General features: G+C 36.9%; 1 protein-coding gene across 50 annotated transcripts in view; it reads right to left on the bottom strand.

Annotated features, from left to right (window-relative positions):
- The window catches only part of ABI3BP (ABI family member 3 binding protein), a 172,234-nt gene that overhangs the window by 12,423 nt on the left and 141,739 nt on the right, over window positions 1–18,072 (bottom strand). For all 50 annotated transcript variants that reach the window (XM_083821425.1, XM_083821426.1, XM_083821439.1 and 47 more), the window contains 5 exons: window positions 17,275–17,385; window positions 14,794–14,877; window positions 13,480–13,548; window positions 12,884–13,096; window positions 9,404–9,515 (listed from right to left, as the gene is read on the bottom strand). In XM_083821425.1, coding sequence (XP_083677551.1) covers window positions 9,404–9,515; window positions 12,884–13,096; window positions 13,480–13,548; window positions 14,794–14,877; window positions 17,275–17,385 — 589 coding nt within the window. The remainder of the gene's footprint in view (window positions 1–9,403; window positions 9,516–12,883; window positions 13,097–13,479; window positions 13,549–14,793; window positions 14,878–17,274; window positions 17,386–18,072) is intronic.

The raw sequence follows: 18,072 nt of genomic DNA, 5'->3' as shown, positions 1-18,072 counted from the left end.
GCTACAAGGAAAGGACAAAAAATGAGCAGGTGCAATGCTTTTATGGAACTGGACTGGGCAGCAGCAGGGATCTGGAAGGTAATGATGCAGCAAGTGTGAACTAAAGATCTACAGATGCCAAATCTGTATCTCATCTAAATATATAAGGGTTTTACAAGTTATATTCCTCTACCATCCATAACATCAGGATCTGGAAAAGACGGTGGAGAATTTTGAAACAAATTAAGCTATTTTGCTGATTTTTGAACCAATATATTGTCCTCAGGAGCTGACATGTCCTACTTGGAGTTGCACTAACATACTTCACTGGAAACAGTCCTGTTCCAAAAAGCTGAAATCCATGAACTTGGACCCATCAGTTCTTTAACTCCATAAAAAGACCAAAACAAAACTGAAGTCTAAATATTTTCCAAACAGTGCTTTTCAAACTCTGGTATAGGATTTCAAACTGTGGTCTAAGATCTTCGCAAAAGGTCAAACCACAACAGGAAAGCTATGGCAAAATTTAAATAAAGAATTAAAATCTTTAGATTTCAGCCCATGTAAACAGAAAGAAAACTGGAGAAGGGGAAAGTAATAAAGGAATGTCCAACATTGAGTTTAATGGATGGACCTTTTTTCCTGTTTTTTCCTAAAAACATCAGTTAGGAGAGCTTCCTAATAACACTAAAGAGCAAGTTTTGAAACTAAAATATATACAATTCACCAGTTTTGTGATAAGTGTTTTCACAGGTACCCAAGCATTACAGCCTCCTTTTCCTCTGCCACACTCGCTCCTGAAACAGTAGCGGTGGCTGGAACCGTACAAAAACTAGAAATGACCACTTTTGAAGATGGAAAGAAAAAACTAGTTGACTGAATACTGAAAGGTAGAGGAAGGTGAAGTTAAACTGTGTTCATGGTGTGACAGACTTTATAGATCTGACTAATTTTAAAACCATGGTGTGGCTCTCTTCAAAGAAAACCACATGAAGTCTTCCATTTTGTGTGTCAGTTGGAAGATCTGAAAAGCTGAAGAGGGACTCTTCAGGAAGTGTAGTGTCAGAACAAGGGATAATGGCTTTACACTAAAAAAGGGGAGATACAGAATAGATGTTAGGAAGAATTTCTTCACTATGAAGGCAGTGAGGCTCTTGAACAGGTTGCCCAGAGAAGCTGTGGATGGATGCACAATCCCTGGAATTGGGATTTGGGCAACCTGATCTGGTGGAAGGTGTGCCTGCCCATGGCAGGGGGGTTAGAACTGGATGATCTTTAAGGTCCCTTCCAACCCAAACAGTTCTATGATTCAATGAAAATAGAAGGAAAATGGTGTAAAAATAAGGGTACTTGCTGCAATTTTACATACTTCCAACACAAGCTAAAAGGGAGGGGAAAATTGCCTAGAGGTTCAAGAAAGTATGTAGGGCAAAGTTAATAAAGGGAAATAGGAAAGCTATATAATGATTATCCCATGTCTACATCATAGCTAGACTTGATATTCATGAGAAACTGCAGCCTATATTCCATCCTTCTATCTGTGCACCCACGATGCCAAATACTTACTTATATTGGGTATATAAGTAAGCAATTTAACATTTCTCACACCTCTATGCTCCTTAAGACTGTCATCCTACACACCTGGGAGAGGACTAGGCCTCCCAAATTCCTCATACTGCAAAGACAATGGAAGTCATTGTGCAGATTAAATGGACTTAACAGTAATTACTATGCAGAGCATATTTTTCCGCCATAGGAAATCACTATTCCACATGGAACTTTGGCAGAGGTAACTGTTCCTGCACTTCTCAAGTCATGCAAAAGGAGAAGATGGAAGACTAGAGCACTGAAAATAGCTGAAGAAAGTCTTTCATCATAATACTGAGGACTAGAGGAACTGAGTACAGTCCTGGGACATCAGATCAATAGTTGGGGAGATGCCAGTGGTTAAATGACAATCATGCAAGACTGCCCCAATGTATTGAGCTTCTGTCTCTGCAGAGTGTGCTTGAATAACAGCATGATCACACAGAGCAAACAAAACTAGGCATAAGACAAGGAAATATTTTCTTAATAAATAAATAAGTAGCGCTGAGCTTGTTTGAGGAGTCCTTCTCCTAATTAGGTTGGAAGAAGAGCCAAAAGAAATGGGCAGTGCTTACATGTGAACCCTGGAGTCAACAGCAGTTTATTACAAAAGCCTGTAATCCTTGCAATAGAGTACCAAAAAATCCAGCATTTTTCTGTAATCTTCATAGTCCTATCCTATCCTAACATTATTGTATCTTTCACTGTAGTTCTCATCTCTTGACTCTTGCTGTTACCAATATCTAAGCTATCTGCATCAGGAGATTTTTCTCTTATATGTGGTTAGCACACATTTTGGTACTAACTGCAATACCAAACAATACTTGATAGTGGTAATAATGACATGAGCAGGTACATTATTAATTAATTCATTAATTCATAATTTATAAAAAGCTTCCAGCTGGGGTTATTTAGCCTACAGGAGAGAAGACTCTGGGGAAACCTTATAGGGCCTTCCAATATTTAAAGGGGACCTACAGGAAAGATGGGGAGGGACTCTTTTATCAGGGAGTGTAGTGATCAGACAAGGGGTAATGGCTTTAAACTAAAAGAGGGGAGATTTAGACTAGATATTAGGAGGAAATTCTTTACTATGGTGAGGCACTGAAACAGGCTGCCCAGAGAAGCTGTGGATGCCCAAACCATCCTATGATTGTATTATTCAGTAGAGATTTGAAGACTTGGTATGGTCTCTGAATGTATTATAACAGCATTCTCTTTTTTGTTTCATACCTTAAAGAAATATGAAATAAACTTTTGAAGGAAACCACCTACCACATCATAAAAACAGTTTGGTATGTGCATATATCCTACACATCTCACCTTTACTTTACAGTTTTGTTTGTTTGTTTTAATTGATTGGTGTTTTTGTGTGTGTTTAAAATTATAATGATTATTAGTTTTATTCTGTTTTTGCATTTCCTGCTATTTTTAATCCTCAAGGTTATTCATGGCTGGAAACATACTCTACCTTGGGGCACAATCTGAAGCAAAAGTCCAAAGAGACTACTTCAAATGTGCTTTTAAGCACCTTTTAAGCACCTTTTTAAATGTGAAAAGTATATTTGAAATCACCAATTAGGCAAAGGATCAGAACCTAAAAGGAAGCTTTACGTATCTGTGAAATGCAAGCATCACAGGCTTTTTGATTACTCTTAATACTTTTTTGGATTATAAATTTTTCACCAGTAGACTAGTGGGACAGACACATCCCCTATTTTAATGACTACCTGAATTTTCTGAGGGACATTTGGCACATCTCTGACTAATACAGCAGAACTGCAGCCTTCATATTTTCCTTTATTACCTTCCAATTACTGCCAAAACAAACATACATGAGAACTGTTTTCAACAACATTCAGACTTTTTTGAAGGCTTGTATAGAAAATAGTGTTGCAAAGTTTCCTGGACACTAGCGGTATGTTCTATGAACTTAATTGCCCTTAAACAAAACACCAGAAAGAAAGAGGAAATACACAACTAATTAAAAAAAAATATTTCAAGATAGAGCAGGGACTACATATTTTGGCAGAAGAACCAGCAGAAATACCAAAGTAAAAATGATACTATATCAGATGATTGGGAGACTTAGAAAAATAAATCAATTTTAAGAAGTCAGAAACTCTAAAACTATTAAAAAACAAAGCAAACAAAAAAAAAACCTAAAATTCTTTTGGAAATGGGAAAAGAGAATTGGATGCAAAACAAAAACAAAACCAAAAAAACACCAAAAAGAACATCTGTATTTAACATTCTAGGCTAGGAAAAGTTCATGAAAAAAGCTACAGGACAGTGAAACTAATCTTAATGAAGGAGAAGATGCAGATGAACACCATTATTACTACACAGGAAACAGAATGAAGGAAACAATAATCACAGTAAGCCCCTTTCTATATCAGGCTTCTCCAGGTTTATTACAAGCAAGCACCTCAGGGAGAGAAATGTGGAAAGCTCTGAATAACAACTTTACTTTGACAGATTCACATACGGCAGATCTTGCATGACTATTATCATAGGAGAAGTTACTGCAACACTTTCTTTCTTTAAGGGCAGTTTTTAGTTCAAAGCTAAGAATAGATAAAGAGCACAAAGAATGGAGTTTGGGGTATGCCAATGAAAATAGGCATTCCTGTGGGAACAGCCCCATTAAAGAAAACTCCCAAACAAGGAGACCTGTATGACAGGTTAGATGGAACATTACAGATCTCACTTCTAAAACAACCGCTTGGAAGCTAGACTGTAATTGCTTTGACCAAAAAGATCAGTCCTGTGTTTTAGTTTTGACCGTTTTCCAAATAGAGTAGATGGTACATTTCTCAAAACACTGTGAGAGTTGCTCTCAACATGAAAAACTTGAAATTTCCATGTGGAAGACAAAAATTAAGCTGACAGGTAGTTTATACTTTTCTCTGATTTTTCTTTGCTAAGAAATGAATGATATTTGCATTGACTTACAAAAAGACCTCAGCCTGCATTAAAGAAAATGGGCAAAGTTGAGATTAACAAGATTGGAAACCACCCACATAAGATAAAACCATATAATAATTTAGATTGGAAGGGATCTCTGGAAGTCATCTGATCCAGGCCCCTTTTCGCAACAGGACCAACTTAAAAGCTACATTAGGTTGCCCAGGGTTCATCAACAAGCACATAGACGCTCACTGCTTGAATGACGGAGTAAAAATTGAGTAACTCAGTACTTGATTCAGCCTAACTAGAAGAAAGGAGGATGAATGGAATTTGGCTATTTCACTTATTTAACAAGAAGGACAAAGTAGGGAATAAAAATATAGTAAAAGCTGTAGAAAAATTGGAGTAAGCGTGATACTGAATGGAGGTTGGACTCAAATATGACCTGAATCTACTCTAAAATTCCTGAAGAATATGAAGGATAATAAAAGCTAACAGCAGTACAAACTTATAAATCAACAGTGTATATGTGATTAATAGCTCACAGAAGCACATCTATAACAGAAACAATTCAGCAGAAGACATTCATAAAACAAGAGAAAGGTTTCCTCTTCAAGCACCAGCTAATTGGATATAACTATCTGTATAAGAAGTATATATAGTTATCTAGCTTGTATAATGTAACCATACAACATGGTTTGAGAGATTTCAGGTAGAAGTGAATATCAGAAGCAAAATACTTGATAAAACTAAACAGAAATCTAAATCCAGAGTATCTGGAGCCAGGTAACTGCTTAGTGCCAGGAACAGCAGCAGTTTCAAAACTTTGACCAACCAAATAATGGATATCATGATTAGTACTTTCCATGTTGCTAAAACCAACAGAAGTTTTCTAAGATAGGATAGTGAAATACTGAAAACACTATGTTTGACAAATCTCCAGGTGAAAAAGATGTACTTGTCCTGTAAGTAAAATAGGACTTCTTTAAATAAAGGCCACTGTCAAGTGTGCCTCACTATGACACGATGGAATGGATATAACACCCCTTTTCTTTGGCAAAAGGTGCGGGAATCCTAGTGTTTCAAAAAATCAAATTGTATAGGGGTTTGTATAATTTTTTTTTTAAATACCAAGCACTTTTGTTGGAAAGCAGATGACTCCCCAGATTTATTTAAAGAGTGTATGTCCTCACATTGACAGATTTTCAAGTTCTTCTCTCATCTCAGATTCTAGATGTCTTGCAATCAAGTCACCAAGAAGGCATAAAGCTGGCTTATGTATTACAAGACAAACAAATGAGATGACAGACTGCCCTAATGTATAAAACTTTTGTTTAAAAGTCACCCTCACAAGTTGTCGTATGCCTATGAAGGTTCTTCATTTCCTTATTATCACGGCCTGAATTTGTGAAAAACAAATACCTGATAACAGTACTGGTAATCAGAACTCCTCTTCTCTTTTGGCCAATATATTTTTTTCTGGACAGCTGCAGTCACACATGCAATTTTTCAAGAGAGACTCTCACAGTCTCTCATTGAGAATGTCTTCCTAACACAGCCCAAATTTCTTAAATATTCTAAGTCCAGCCATCAGCTCCTCATCTTTAAATTGTGCCTTCTCTACAGGAGGAGGGGTATCTGGCTTACTGCAGAACTTTCCAGAGGTATAGCAGTATGATTGTTTTGAAAGAATAACATAAAAGAGAAAAGGAAGCAAACAGCATGATCTGCAGGCACAGATAGACCTAGTTTTTTCCTGATGCTTGCTCTGCCCACTTCACACTGGAGAGTTGTTTGTCTTGCTTCACTCCTCCTAGACGTGGGCATTTAATTCTTTAGTTTCTGGCCAGGCACTGAATATCCTTCCTACCTATTTCACCTCAACAGGACAACAGATCTTGGGCAATGGGGCTGCAAACCTTCTTTGTTATGTACTGCTCCTAAAGAGTAAACACCTGGAGAATTACAGGCTTGAACTGTAATTCTGCTGCTGTAGAACTTTCACATTCAAATTTACCCATAGAGACTGAGATATGATATCCACAATCATGTTTATTGTTTTTGAAAATCTTCATTTAGATCTGCCTTGATTAGATCCATCCTGAACTTTCTTCAACTCTGGAGGCCTTGAACCTTCAGAGCAGCATATGGGATTCACACAGAATCACTGATGGCTTCAGAAAAGTTGGAAAACTAGCATCTCAAATTCAGCTTGTCAGCTTCTCCAAAGCATTTCAGGGCCAAGAGGTTCTTTCCCAGCCAATCCACCTTCTGCTACTGATCATCTCTTTCCATATACTTTCTGGTAGTGTTGTAAATGTTGGTCCTTTGCAAGAGGGATTTCTTTTTCTCTTCCAAGTTTCATTTCCAGCTCTACCTCTTCTACAGCTCTTTCCTTTAAGGCTAGTTACGGAAAAATCTGCTTCCCAGATTTAATGTATTACTTTATGAATTTTCAGACATTTTTGGGGCTCAATTAATTTATTCAGATGTATTTCATTGTCTCTCTTCCTCATATTTTCAAGTCAGTTTTATCCACTGGTCAATTTACTTCATCTAGTGAGCAATGAGCTCATGAGAGCTAGGAGATCTTTATTATAGACATTTGTCTTTCCTTGCAACACTAAAACTGTCTACATGATGCCAGTTGTCTTCAATCTCTTTCTTACTTTCCCTGAAATTAATGGCCAACAAGCCTGGATTCAAATGGCAACAGTAACAATTTCTTGTGCTTCTGCCAAAGCTTTCAAGACATTCTCAAAATTAGGAAACACATTCTGAAATTAGAGTTTAATCAAACAAAGCCTCTCTGAGGACTTTGCCTCCTTGAAATCCTGTGGGACTGAAGGGACACCGTTGCAATTCATATAAACCTTTTCAATTTCAAATGATAGCCTCCTGAATCCAGAAAGACTTTCAGGGTCCTTCCTTTCCGGTGCTAGGGGAGTAGGGATTACAGCCATCACCCCACCAGGGAAAATTTATCCCTTTATGTCCTAAGTCATCATCTACCAGTTAGTGTTGATTTCGTATCTAGCTTGTTTTAACAAAATCCACACTCCAAAAGACAGCTTTTGTCCATGGTCTCTGGTCTGCTGTTGATCACCAAAACCCAAAAGTCCTCTCATAAGACTGTCAGAAGTGTTACAAATTAAAGCCAAAAAACTATTTTATCTGCTTCCCATAATTCCTATCTTTCTTATGACCTTTCCAACGGTTTCAGGTGGGTCTGCCTACCTCCACCTTGCTTCATTTCTTAAAAAGCAGCAGTCTAAAAATGCTTTCCTCTTTTAGGCACCTGGACATTATTCTCAGCATCCAGGACTTCACATTGCTTCTATGTCTTTTTTACTCTTAATCAGTCCATCTAATTTTTGTCAGCAAATGTGACACAACCAATTTGAATGTGTAATGGAAGACAGTCTCAATAACAACTCACACTTGTTTTCAAGGATGCAACTGCATTATTTCAAAGCAGATCCTAAAACAAAAATAGAAACAGAAAAGAAAACAAACAGTGCCCACTGCCTTTCTTCAGCTGCTACTCCAAAAACCTGTTGTTTTGCTGTCTCTTCTAAGCCTCCTCAATTGACAAGATTGACTAGACTGATGCTTGGTCACCAGCATCAGTTGTATTGTTAGTGTATCATAACTGACACATGTCATGACACATCTGCAGTTCACTCTTTCACAAGCAATGTGCCTTTAGAAGATAACAGAGATGATCATTGTGCAATACACAGCAGTTATAGCCCATCTTTTGTGTTTTGGAGTCTCTTAGAGAAGTTCTTTTTGGGTATCCCAATTTGCTTAGCCTTTCTTTTCTATTTCCCTTCCCCCTCCACTTTCTGCAACAGTTCCTTATTCCTCCCTTGAGAAGCTGCTGCTCGCAAGTAGGTAAAAGTTAAGAACGTATGCCTCAGATTAATCCACATACTGCCTAGAAGTTAAGATTCATGATGGGTTCTACAAAGAATTTTGTGCTGTGTTACCAATTTAAAGATAGTAGTAGAAAAGGGCAGTCTATCTGAAATGGAAAATCCAGTTACCGAAGCCAAATGGTCTTACAGGGCAAAAGAAACTTGTCATTCACTAACTTTCTGATGCAATCAATAAGTAATTCAAAACACAGGACAGTGCCTTCTTTTTTTTTTTTCCCACTGCTCTGAATCTTACCATGAAGAAAGAAGAATATATATATATATATATATATTTACGAGATTTTTTTAAACTGAATTATAATGCTTATTTGGCCTAGTTGCCCAAGATGCATGCCATCAACTGGAAGTCGCTCACCCATTTTTAACTTGCCAGCTGTTTTTATATACTGAGAGAAAATTGGCCCAATGTGTCTTTCCTCTTCACAGTACAATATAAAGGTCAGGCTTTGTACAGTGGCCTAACTTGCATTCCAGTAATTGAATGCATATATCTACATAGCCAAGGAGCCTGTATCTGCTGTGCTGAGTATCCTTAAATCTCAGAGAGAGAGGACTGTACATATAAATCTTGATCTGACACATCAGGATAATATTTCTCATGTTTGTCTTGTTTCTTTGTCTGCTAAATTTATCAAGAGATTAAAAAAAAAAAAAGCATTTTTTTTCCCTTTTTTTTGCAATCTGTCCAGACCACATGTGTGTTCTTGGAAATTTCATAAAGTTTCCTCAGATCTATCTTATCTGTTCACTTAAACGAAAGTAAAACCAAAACATGCCTTTTTCCTATCAGAGCACAAGTAAAACCAATTTGGTCTTACATATGTACATGTGAATGTATAAATATTATATATATATATTTATTTGAAGTAACTGCTTTTAAATGTATACGTGTGTATATATATATATTTGAATATATTAGCATTTGAAGTGGCAGACAGCTGACAGACTAAATTGAAGAAACTTAGAAAATCATTTTATTTAATTACCTTGTGTCAGGTTTTAGGTTTTCCACTGTAGAATGGGTTTGATTTGTAGTGATAATCGACTTCTCCTTTTCACCATCACTTGCTCCATTTTCAGTTGACACAACTTCATACTCTAGAAAAATACAGGAAAGAGAAACGTGTTTAAATAACAGCTCTCACTTGAGCTTCTTCATTGCTCTCCCTTTGTCTCATCTGATTTCCACTCCTACTGTCTAACAGGCTGTACAGACATCTCATGTGAACAAGTCTGGATGTTAGTATTCTAAAATGGTTAGAAAAACTGCTTAGAGTTCCAATTACAGATTGCTGAGTGCCTGGCCTCTCATCTTTTCTCATGATTCAGTTATGGGACAGAGGATACTCAATATCTCACCTCTGCCCAAAAGGTATGCTACTGACAGAATACTGAACACAAGTAAGTTTAAGTATCCTTCAGTTTGAATAAAGAAGCATCAAAGATGAAAGTACAGTTTCTAAATGCTTAAACCCTGATTAACTTAAAATAAGACCTAGCAAAACTTAGGTTTCCACAGGAAACTGCTCACTAATTTTGCTTGTGCTCTTGGGGAATCTGTCAGCTTATAATTAAGTACTTTTTTTTTTGTATTTATATTATTTATAGAGACTTACTACTTTCTTTTCACCTCACTGGTATGTACCACCAAGCGCGAGCCATGCTCTAAACAGAGGAGTAAAACCAGATGTTTGGGAAGAAGATAACCCTTCAAAATATCATAACCATATCCAAGATACAGTCTCTCTCTAGCATGCATCCTCTGACATGAGTCACAACTCCAACACAATTCACAGCCTCTTCTAATAAAAACACTGAGTATATTGTTAATTTTCCTCTCAACACAAAGAAATTCACAACCTCCCAAACCCCTTCCTTTCCCTGAGCTAAAAACACACACACACACACAAAAAAAAAGGAAAAGCCCTTATTCACCACAATTAAGCTTCATTAGAGCAATGATGCTTATTATTAAGGACTGGACAGAGGTTCGATTTCCACTGCCTTAGGAGTATCTACATAGAGAATCAGTAGATAACTTCACAGGAAATCAGTCTATCTGCCCTTCTGCTAGCCCCAAGTCACATGATTTAAACTTTTTAACTCATTCAAGTTGAAGAATAAAGGATAACACAATAAATGCATGGGCATGTGCTTCCATGCACACACACAAAGAACTACTGGAGTGCGTCCAGTATCTGCTTGTTACTGTGTATTAACAATGATCCTCGGTGGACTAGACAACACACTGCCCTCCATCTCTGAGACAACTCAACAGGAGTAGCAGGGCACCAGAAAAAAGTTCTTGGTCCCTGACATTTTGCAGCTTTTATGAAAACAAGGAGGAAAGCTTGATCACTGCTTTAGTTATTATTTGTCAGATCTTTCCATTACCAAAGTACAATTTTGTTTTTAGTAATACTTAATATTATGAAAACCCTCATGCAACATATTACCTAGTAGTCAACAACAGTATTTTTTTTAAATAAGGCTCAACAAATTATCCACAGTTCTATCTGAAACTGTGCATTAAAAATAAAGATGTGATGCCCAAATCAGAACATTGAAAAAAACATTTAAAAAAATACAAAAACAAAAGGAGATGACAGAAAACTTGATTTAAGTTTTTCTAAACAAGTAATATCATTCTTGTGCCAATATGAAGTAATTACCTTTTGGAGAAAATGGGATTCATCGACTTTTGTTGACTACAGAAAATATCCTTAGATGAGTCATTAATGGACTTATTTTTAGAAGTTAAGATGAAGGACAAAACCTCACTGGGAGTATTTGTAAGCCACAGAATTCAAACATTTTGTATTATGCATATTCATGTCCAGAGAAAGGCAATGAAGCTGGCGAAGGGTCTAGAGAACAAGTCTTATGAGGAGCAGCAAAAAAATAAAGGAAATGGGACTGCATCAGAAGGCAATCAGGTCTTGCTTTCCTCATTACGTGATGCATGTTGACAGTTTTTCCAGTTATAAAGGAAATGTTTTTTTATTTCTGCAGTTGAAATGGTTGTGCTGCAGGGGGTTCATTAATGTACTCAAAAAAACCAGGTCTACTTCCAAGAAAAAAATGCAAATTAAGCAAGTTATCTCATCTTATCAAGCTAAGGACAGGTCTGTGGAGGAAGACTCCAAATGACAACAGCAACAAAAAGGGTTTTCCCTGGACAGAAAGAGGTATAGCTGAACTACCTAGAAAGGAGAATGTTCACAAAGAGCCTCTCCCCAGCCTAATGTTAATGCTAGGAATAGGCTAGGAATAGGTTCACACTGCTTCCAGCACATCATGGAAGACAAGTCAGGTAATCATTCTTCTTTCTTATTGGTACTTTTTATTAGCCTATAGTCTTTTTTTTTCTTCCCTTTTAATTCAGCAGAAGGGGCAACTTCCTTCCTCTTTCTCAGAAAAAGGTGGTGCAGGCTAATTTTTGTTCTGAGTGTCCCTTTGGATCTGCATTTATTATTTTCTAAAACTGTGGGAAGAACAGGAAAGAATCCAGGCTGAGCTTAGTAATTATTTCTAGAGAATCAAGAGAAGACTATTTTGGGGAAGAGAGCATGTGACAGTCACCATTATAGCTCTGCACTGAAATCTGTTATGACATGCATATAAAGCAACTTCTGAAAATATCCCACTTACATGTTAAAGTGAATGGCTAGTGATCAAATCTTCCTCTTCACAGTTCCCAGACTTACTTATTCTAATCACTTGTAAAGCAACACAGCCAAATCTGTTTAGCCACAGCAGTGATTGAGTCAGCGATTTTGCAAATCAAAGTTCTCTTTTATGACAGTGGTAAAAATGGAAGCCATTATCCTGACAGTACAGAAGAACCATAATTTTCATATTCAATTCTGGTAAGTTTGTGTTGATACACAGAAGACAGAAAAATTACAAGTGGTCTTCTTGCATGCCTACCTAGGTACTCATAGACATAACCATAGACTCAAACAAACAGAATCTTTTACACAAAGAGAACTTTGTGGTACAATGGGTACAGCAAGTAATATGCTGGCAGAGTTCTACTGACCTACCAGACAGATACTTTCATTGCATCTGGCTCACTGATCAAAAGCATCATGGCAAGAAAGATATCTGCATTATGCGTAAGTAACCATGCAATAAAGAATACTGTCACTTTTTTATTATTATTTTTGCTTGCCTAGAGTAAACAGAGAAGCTAGAAATTAAGGGAAGATACAGTCATAGTTCTTAAGTATCTTTTTTGCGACATCACATGATGCAAAGTGATATAGTTGAGAAAATCTTGTTCTAATCTAGTAGCATTTTTTTTAATCCATACTGAAGTTGACAGCAGCATGAAATAAAAGCACTGGAGTGTAAGACTCTTTTGGGATAAAAGTATTATTTTAAATGGCACAAAACCACTGTCAAAGTAAAAATAAGCTTGAAATACAGTATTCTGAAACAAAATAAAAAGAAATCAAACCAACCAGTAACAGTGTCATTGTCTGGTTTTTCCCAGTCCAATATGACGAAAGTTGGACAGCCCTCGACAGTCACCACTGTGAGGTTGGTTGGAGGATTTTGTGGAGGACGAGTAGGTTCTTCCTTGATGCTAGCCTCTTCTTGAGGAAAATGTTCAAGAGAGCTTGTGATAGAGCAAGGCACATCATCATCTTTCTTCATATACTTGACATGAGGGGCTTAGAGCAATAAGAAAGAGCTGTTATTCAGTACAACGTTTTTAACAAAACATTGATGCCATTCCACCCATCCTACAACTTCCAGTTCAGGGACTGACGCAAAAATCTGTACAAGTCAAAATCAAACACAAATGTTTAAGAAGGAAAACTATATATTCAATACTCTTTTCTAAGCTGCCTTTTTTGGGGGGTTGGGTGGGGTGTTGTTAGGCCTGGAATCTGCACTGCTTCACCCTTCTATTGTCACCTTTCATCTGACTGGAATAGACAGAATCAAATGAAGCTTTGTCCTTCCAATAACCAAAAAAGATAATTTTGATATAAGACAGGTCAGTGTCCATGCATTCCCCCCAAAAGAAACACCATAGCTATTAAAATCCTACCTTGGTACCTTGGTTTGCCTGAAGAATCTGTTTCTGATGTAGGACTTGAACTGAAGACAGTTGCATCAACTGTAAGAGACACGGTTGTAATTCAATTTGCAATAAATATAAAGTTTCAGAACTGCTGTATCTCATGGTTCATTTGGCATTTGAAATCATCCCTGGTAAAGTTCCTCCATGGTAGACCTTTGATATCAGATCTGTTTTTTTCCTTTTAAGGACCCCATTTTGGCTGTGGTGCTAAGTAGACCCCATACTTACCTAACAGTATAAAGAATGTCATAATCAAAATGACAGAATTCATGACTGCTGCTGGATTCAGTTCATGCAATATATGTGAAGTGTATTTTGGACCTTTTTAAAAGCAACTTTTTGCCTGTACTGGCCATTTAAATTAGAGCTCACTTAATATTCAGAGAATATGTAGTACTATTAAGTTGGCACACAACTTTTCAAAAAATAGTGACAAGTACTTCACAAATTTTGTCTTCAGAGCATAAAACTTCCACAGAACGTGAAAGGAATTGGACACAAACATTGCTGTGAGCAGAAATGTGCTAGAGCGTTCAGGATTCTTAACATCAATGTTGTGGTAAATAGCCTATATATTAAACAGAATCTTCCCTTAGATACAAATACTAAGATGGACGTCAATGAACAGAACATACAATATATTCAGAACAAGCCTTTTTTTTCATGTATCTAGTATCATGAGATCATATTTTGTCTCAAAAATTAATTTTAAGCACACCCTCCCCACAACTCTAGGTCTAATTATCTAGGTCTAACTCCCCACAATAAAGGTCTAATTATCAACTATCTATAATGTTTATCCTATTGATTTTTTTTTTTCTATCTAGATAGTTGCATATTGATCAGATACCTGGTAGGATATCACAACCATCTTGACCACTGTCAGCCACTGTTCAAGTAATAATTTAAATTTATGTCCTATGCAAAATGAAACGTCCAGGAAAAGAAGTGTCTTATCTACACCTTTCATGGATTTAAAGTAGACCCTGAATAGTATTGAAAGGCTTCTAAGCATGTATTGATTTCTCGGAAGATAGAAGAGCCATCATGTTCTCATTTGTAAAGATGTGTATCAGAAGACAGCCAGGTGAATTCAGCCAAGTTACAAAAGTCAAAGTGGAATAAGAGAAATCAGAATCAACCCAGACAGAGTATTTCTTATATTATAGTGCATCAATATATTTTAGGAAAGGAAAGCCAGAGGAAAAAAAGGAAACCTTTATGTTAATGAAGAAAAAAAAAGAAAAAAAAAGAAACCAGAGCTGTCTATATTATGCTCACCATAATACTCTGGAGTTGCAAAAGCTGTTGGTGTCTTAGATGGAATTCCTGTCCTCACAGGTGTTGTTGGTCCAGCAGGTTTAGCTACAGTGACAGAAGAAGGAACTTATGGCAACAAGGCATTCACTATTTAGAAAATCAAAAAGCTATTTCACTCTTCTAACAAAACTCAGATTTCTGACGAGTGATTCATAAAATAAGTGGGCACACAATTTCATTTAAGCTATGACATTCCCCTCAAAGCTTACTCAACAGCTGCCAGTTGGATTTAGGAAAATGCTGAGTTTTCCTTATTGCCAATAGAACCTATTCCTGAAGTCTAGTAAGAAAATTCTTTGCTATTTGGAGATTGTCTTTGAGAAATTCAGTCAGCTAGAACACAACTTGGTTATTAAGCACTGGCTGGTAAATGGACACACAATAACCAACATAAACATACTGTTTCACAAATAAAAGAACACATTTCTTCTAGAGAACTAGAGAACAGCTGAAGTCACCAACAGAAACCTGGAAACCTCCCAGACAACCACTGTAAGACTGTGAAATCTCACCTCCAAAAAGCCAAGAACTACATAATGTAGTCACCTTCCCTGCATGTATGACACAGAAGAACATGGTGACTGAAGGCAGAATGTTGATGAACCAAGTTCAAAAAAATGGAAGGTAGGGATATAAGTGGAAATTTATTAAGATTCTCACTAGAGTCCAGACTGAAGAAGGTTTTGGAACACTTATTTCCTTTATTTCCATTCAGGAGACTTTTAATGTCTGCATAGAAACCTTCCCATAACACTCATCTAGTGGATGAGTAAGAAAGATACAAGTAAGGAATTAATCACAGTGTTAATAAGAAAGAGAAACAGAACAACATTATAAAAGGGAAAATCCAAGAAGAACACTGAAGCAAAATTTTCCTGTTAATATTGTGGAACAGTTTCTCCAGGGAACTAGAAGAAACTCGTATGATGTTCAAAACTAAGCAGGACAAACATTATGAAACAAACTAAAAGGAAAATCTACTACCGGTCCCACAAGGAAGGACCAGATCATCTAACTGATTTATTCCATCTTGAATGTCTAGGAAGGCATGATAACTGCTGACTACTCCATAACCTCGCCTCTAGTGTATGGAAAAAAAGGTGGAATTCCAAAACGCTGGTAGATGAATTACAGATTTAAGAAAGAAAATAAGCATAGATCTCATTACAAGCAAAAGAAAATCTAGCAAGTGAAGATTTTTTTTTGTGCTACAGCTCAAGACTGACAACGTCTTATGTTCTGTTTTAGCTATTACTAAGGAAACGCCACCAGTCAACAGGAAGTACAGACACAACATTTCTATCTTGGCTCTGCTGTTGAGAAGATATACAGCTTGTTTCATCCATGTTTGAGACTGTAGTTCTAATCTGATGCACAAAATACTGAAGATTCATTTAGGTCTTTCCACCATTGCCAACAGGAAGACCTGCCACAGGGGTAAGCTTTCTCACAAGGATGTTGGCTGATACAGAGATGGACCAGTTTTTTTGTAGATGAGCAAGAGGGAGAGGACAAAAGGGGCTTCCCCAGCAAGCCCAAACAGAAAGGCAGTCTCTCCTTTCGAGAAAATTCAGAAAAAAAAATCACAACCCCCTTAACACACACAAAGCCCTAAATGAAACGATCCAGAAAAAGCAAACAAGTAATACAGCAGAGCCAGGATCTTTGTATTTCCAGTGAACTAAAAAGAGTAACGTGAAGAGGGGAGCATTACTCATGATGCTAAGCATAGTGAGATGGAATAACGTTAACCTTTGGATTCTAATTTCAAATCCACAGACAAATATACAGAAGGACTCTGAATATTAGCTTCAGGGTAAAATTAAAATAAAATAAGAAAAGTAAAAGATTCTGAGTGCTCTTACACTGATACTGAGAAGCAGGAATATTGTTACACATAGATTAAGTTAAACTCATTGTACATGTAATAACTCATATCCCTCTACCTTCCAGTGAGTTTTCTGGCTGCCTATTAGCTTAAGTTATTTGCAGGGGTTAATGGATGTGCCATATATATGGCATAGGGACACAAACATGGGACAGAATTCCTTTATGAATTATCAATTGTGGGTACATACTGAAGCACGGTATTTGATCTCTCCCACCTGACACATACATTAAGTAACTGCAAATGCTATTAGTAGACATTGAAATGTTTTTACAGTTCATCTTCTTAAAGGATGACTTGCATGACGCTACTTGGCTTTCAGCTCCCTTGCTATGGATGATTTTTACACAACTAGGTTAGGAAAACAAAATGAAAACACAATTTATATATTAAGACAAAAGACACAAGGTATGCATGTTCCAGAAGACTAGTTTCTATAGACATCACATTTGATTCAAGAAAGAGAATCTATACTATAAAATTCTCCTGTACACAACCAGTCACTTCAGGATCTAACACGCTATAAAATATTTATGGGGAAAAGGCTGAGATACCTGGACTCCCTGGTTTACCAGTCACAGTATTTGGAGGCAGAGGTTTTCTTCGCATAGGTGTAGGCTTGACAGGAGGTATAGGAGGACGCTGTGGTCTCGGTGATGTAGTTACTGAATGACATTACAGGACAGTGTTGTTAATGAGTTACCCTCAAATTCCGTAAAATCAGAAAACCCACTACAAGTTATATTCTGACTTCTGAAATAATGTTTCATGTTTGATTTATAATCAAAAGCAAAGAGGTGAAGCAAGGAGCCAGAAACAGTTGTATTTTCAGACAAATTCTTTGGGAAGTGGTGCTGTGGAACTTTAAACCAAGCTTACAATGAGAAAATGTAGCTCCTTTGGGATTTTGTACAAATACTTCAGAGATTTTTTTCTCTGTGTAGTTACTCACTTCTGTCAACAGTTATTTTTTGGCAGCTGATGGGATACTTCTTCCCACAATAAACACCACCTGAGTTTAGATGGAAATGTCTTTAGTATCCTACTCACAAAATTCCTATTGGTTTGTACTTTCTAACTGATAAAACTTGTCACTTTCAGCTTAAAGCAAGATGTAGCAAAAGGGGAATGATTATTAGGGATATGTTACCTTATGCCACTTTAAAGTGAAAAATGAATGTCACAGTCAGCTCATGGATTGATATGAAAAAAAAGACTTATTGTGTTAGAAACTCCTGAAGCAACCAACTAGGCTGCTTCAATGCACATTTCCAGACAATATGCATTAAATGTATCTGGTAGAGTCCTTTGACAGCTAGCTCTGAAAGGAGAACCTAAGTCTGATAACTGAT

This window comes from Anser anser (assembly GCF_964211835.1).
Source record: "Anser anser genome assembly, chromosome: 1".
Classification (NCBI taxonomy): domain Eukaryota; kingdom Metazoa; phylum Chordata; class Aves; order Anseriformes; family Anatidae; genus Anser; species Anser anser.
This window is presented reverse-complemented; position numbering and strand designations above follow the sequence as displayed.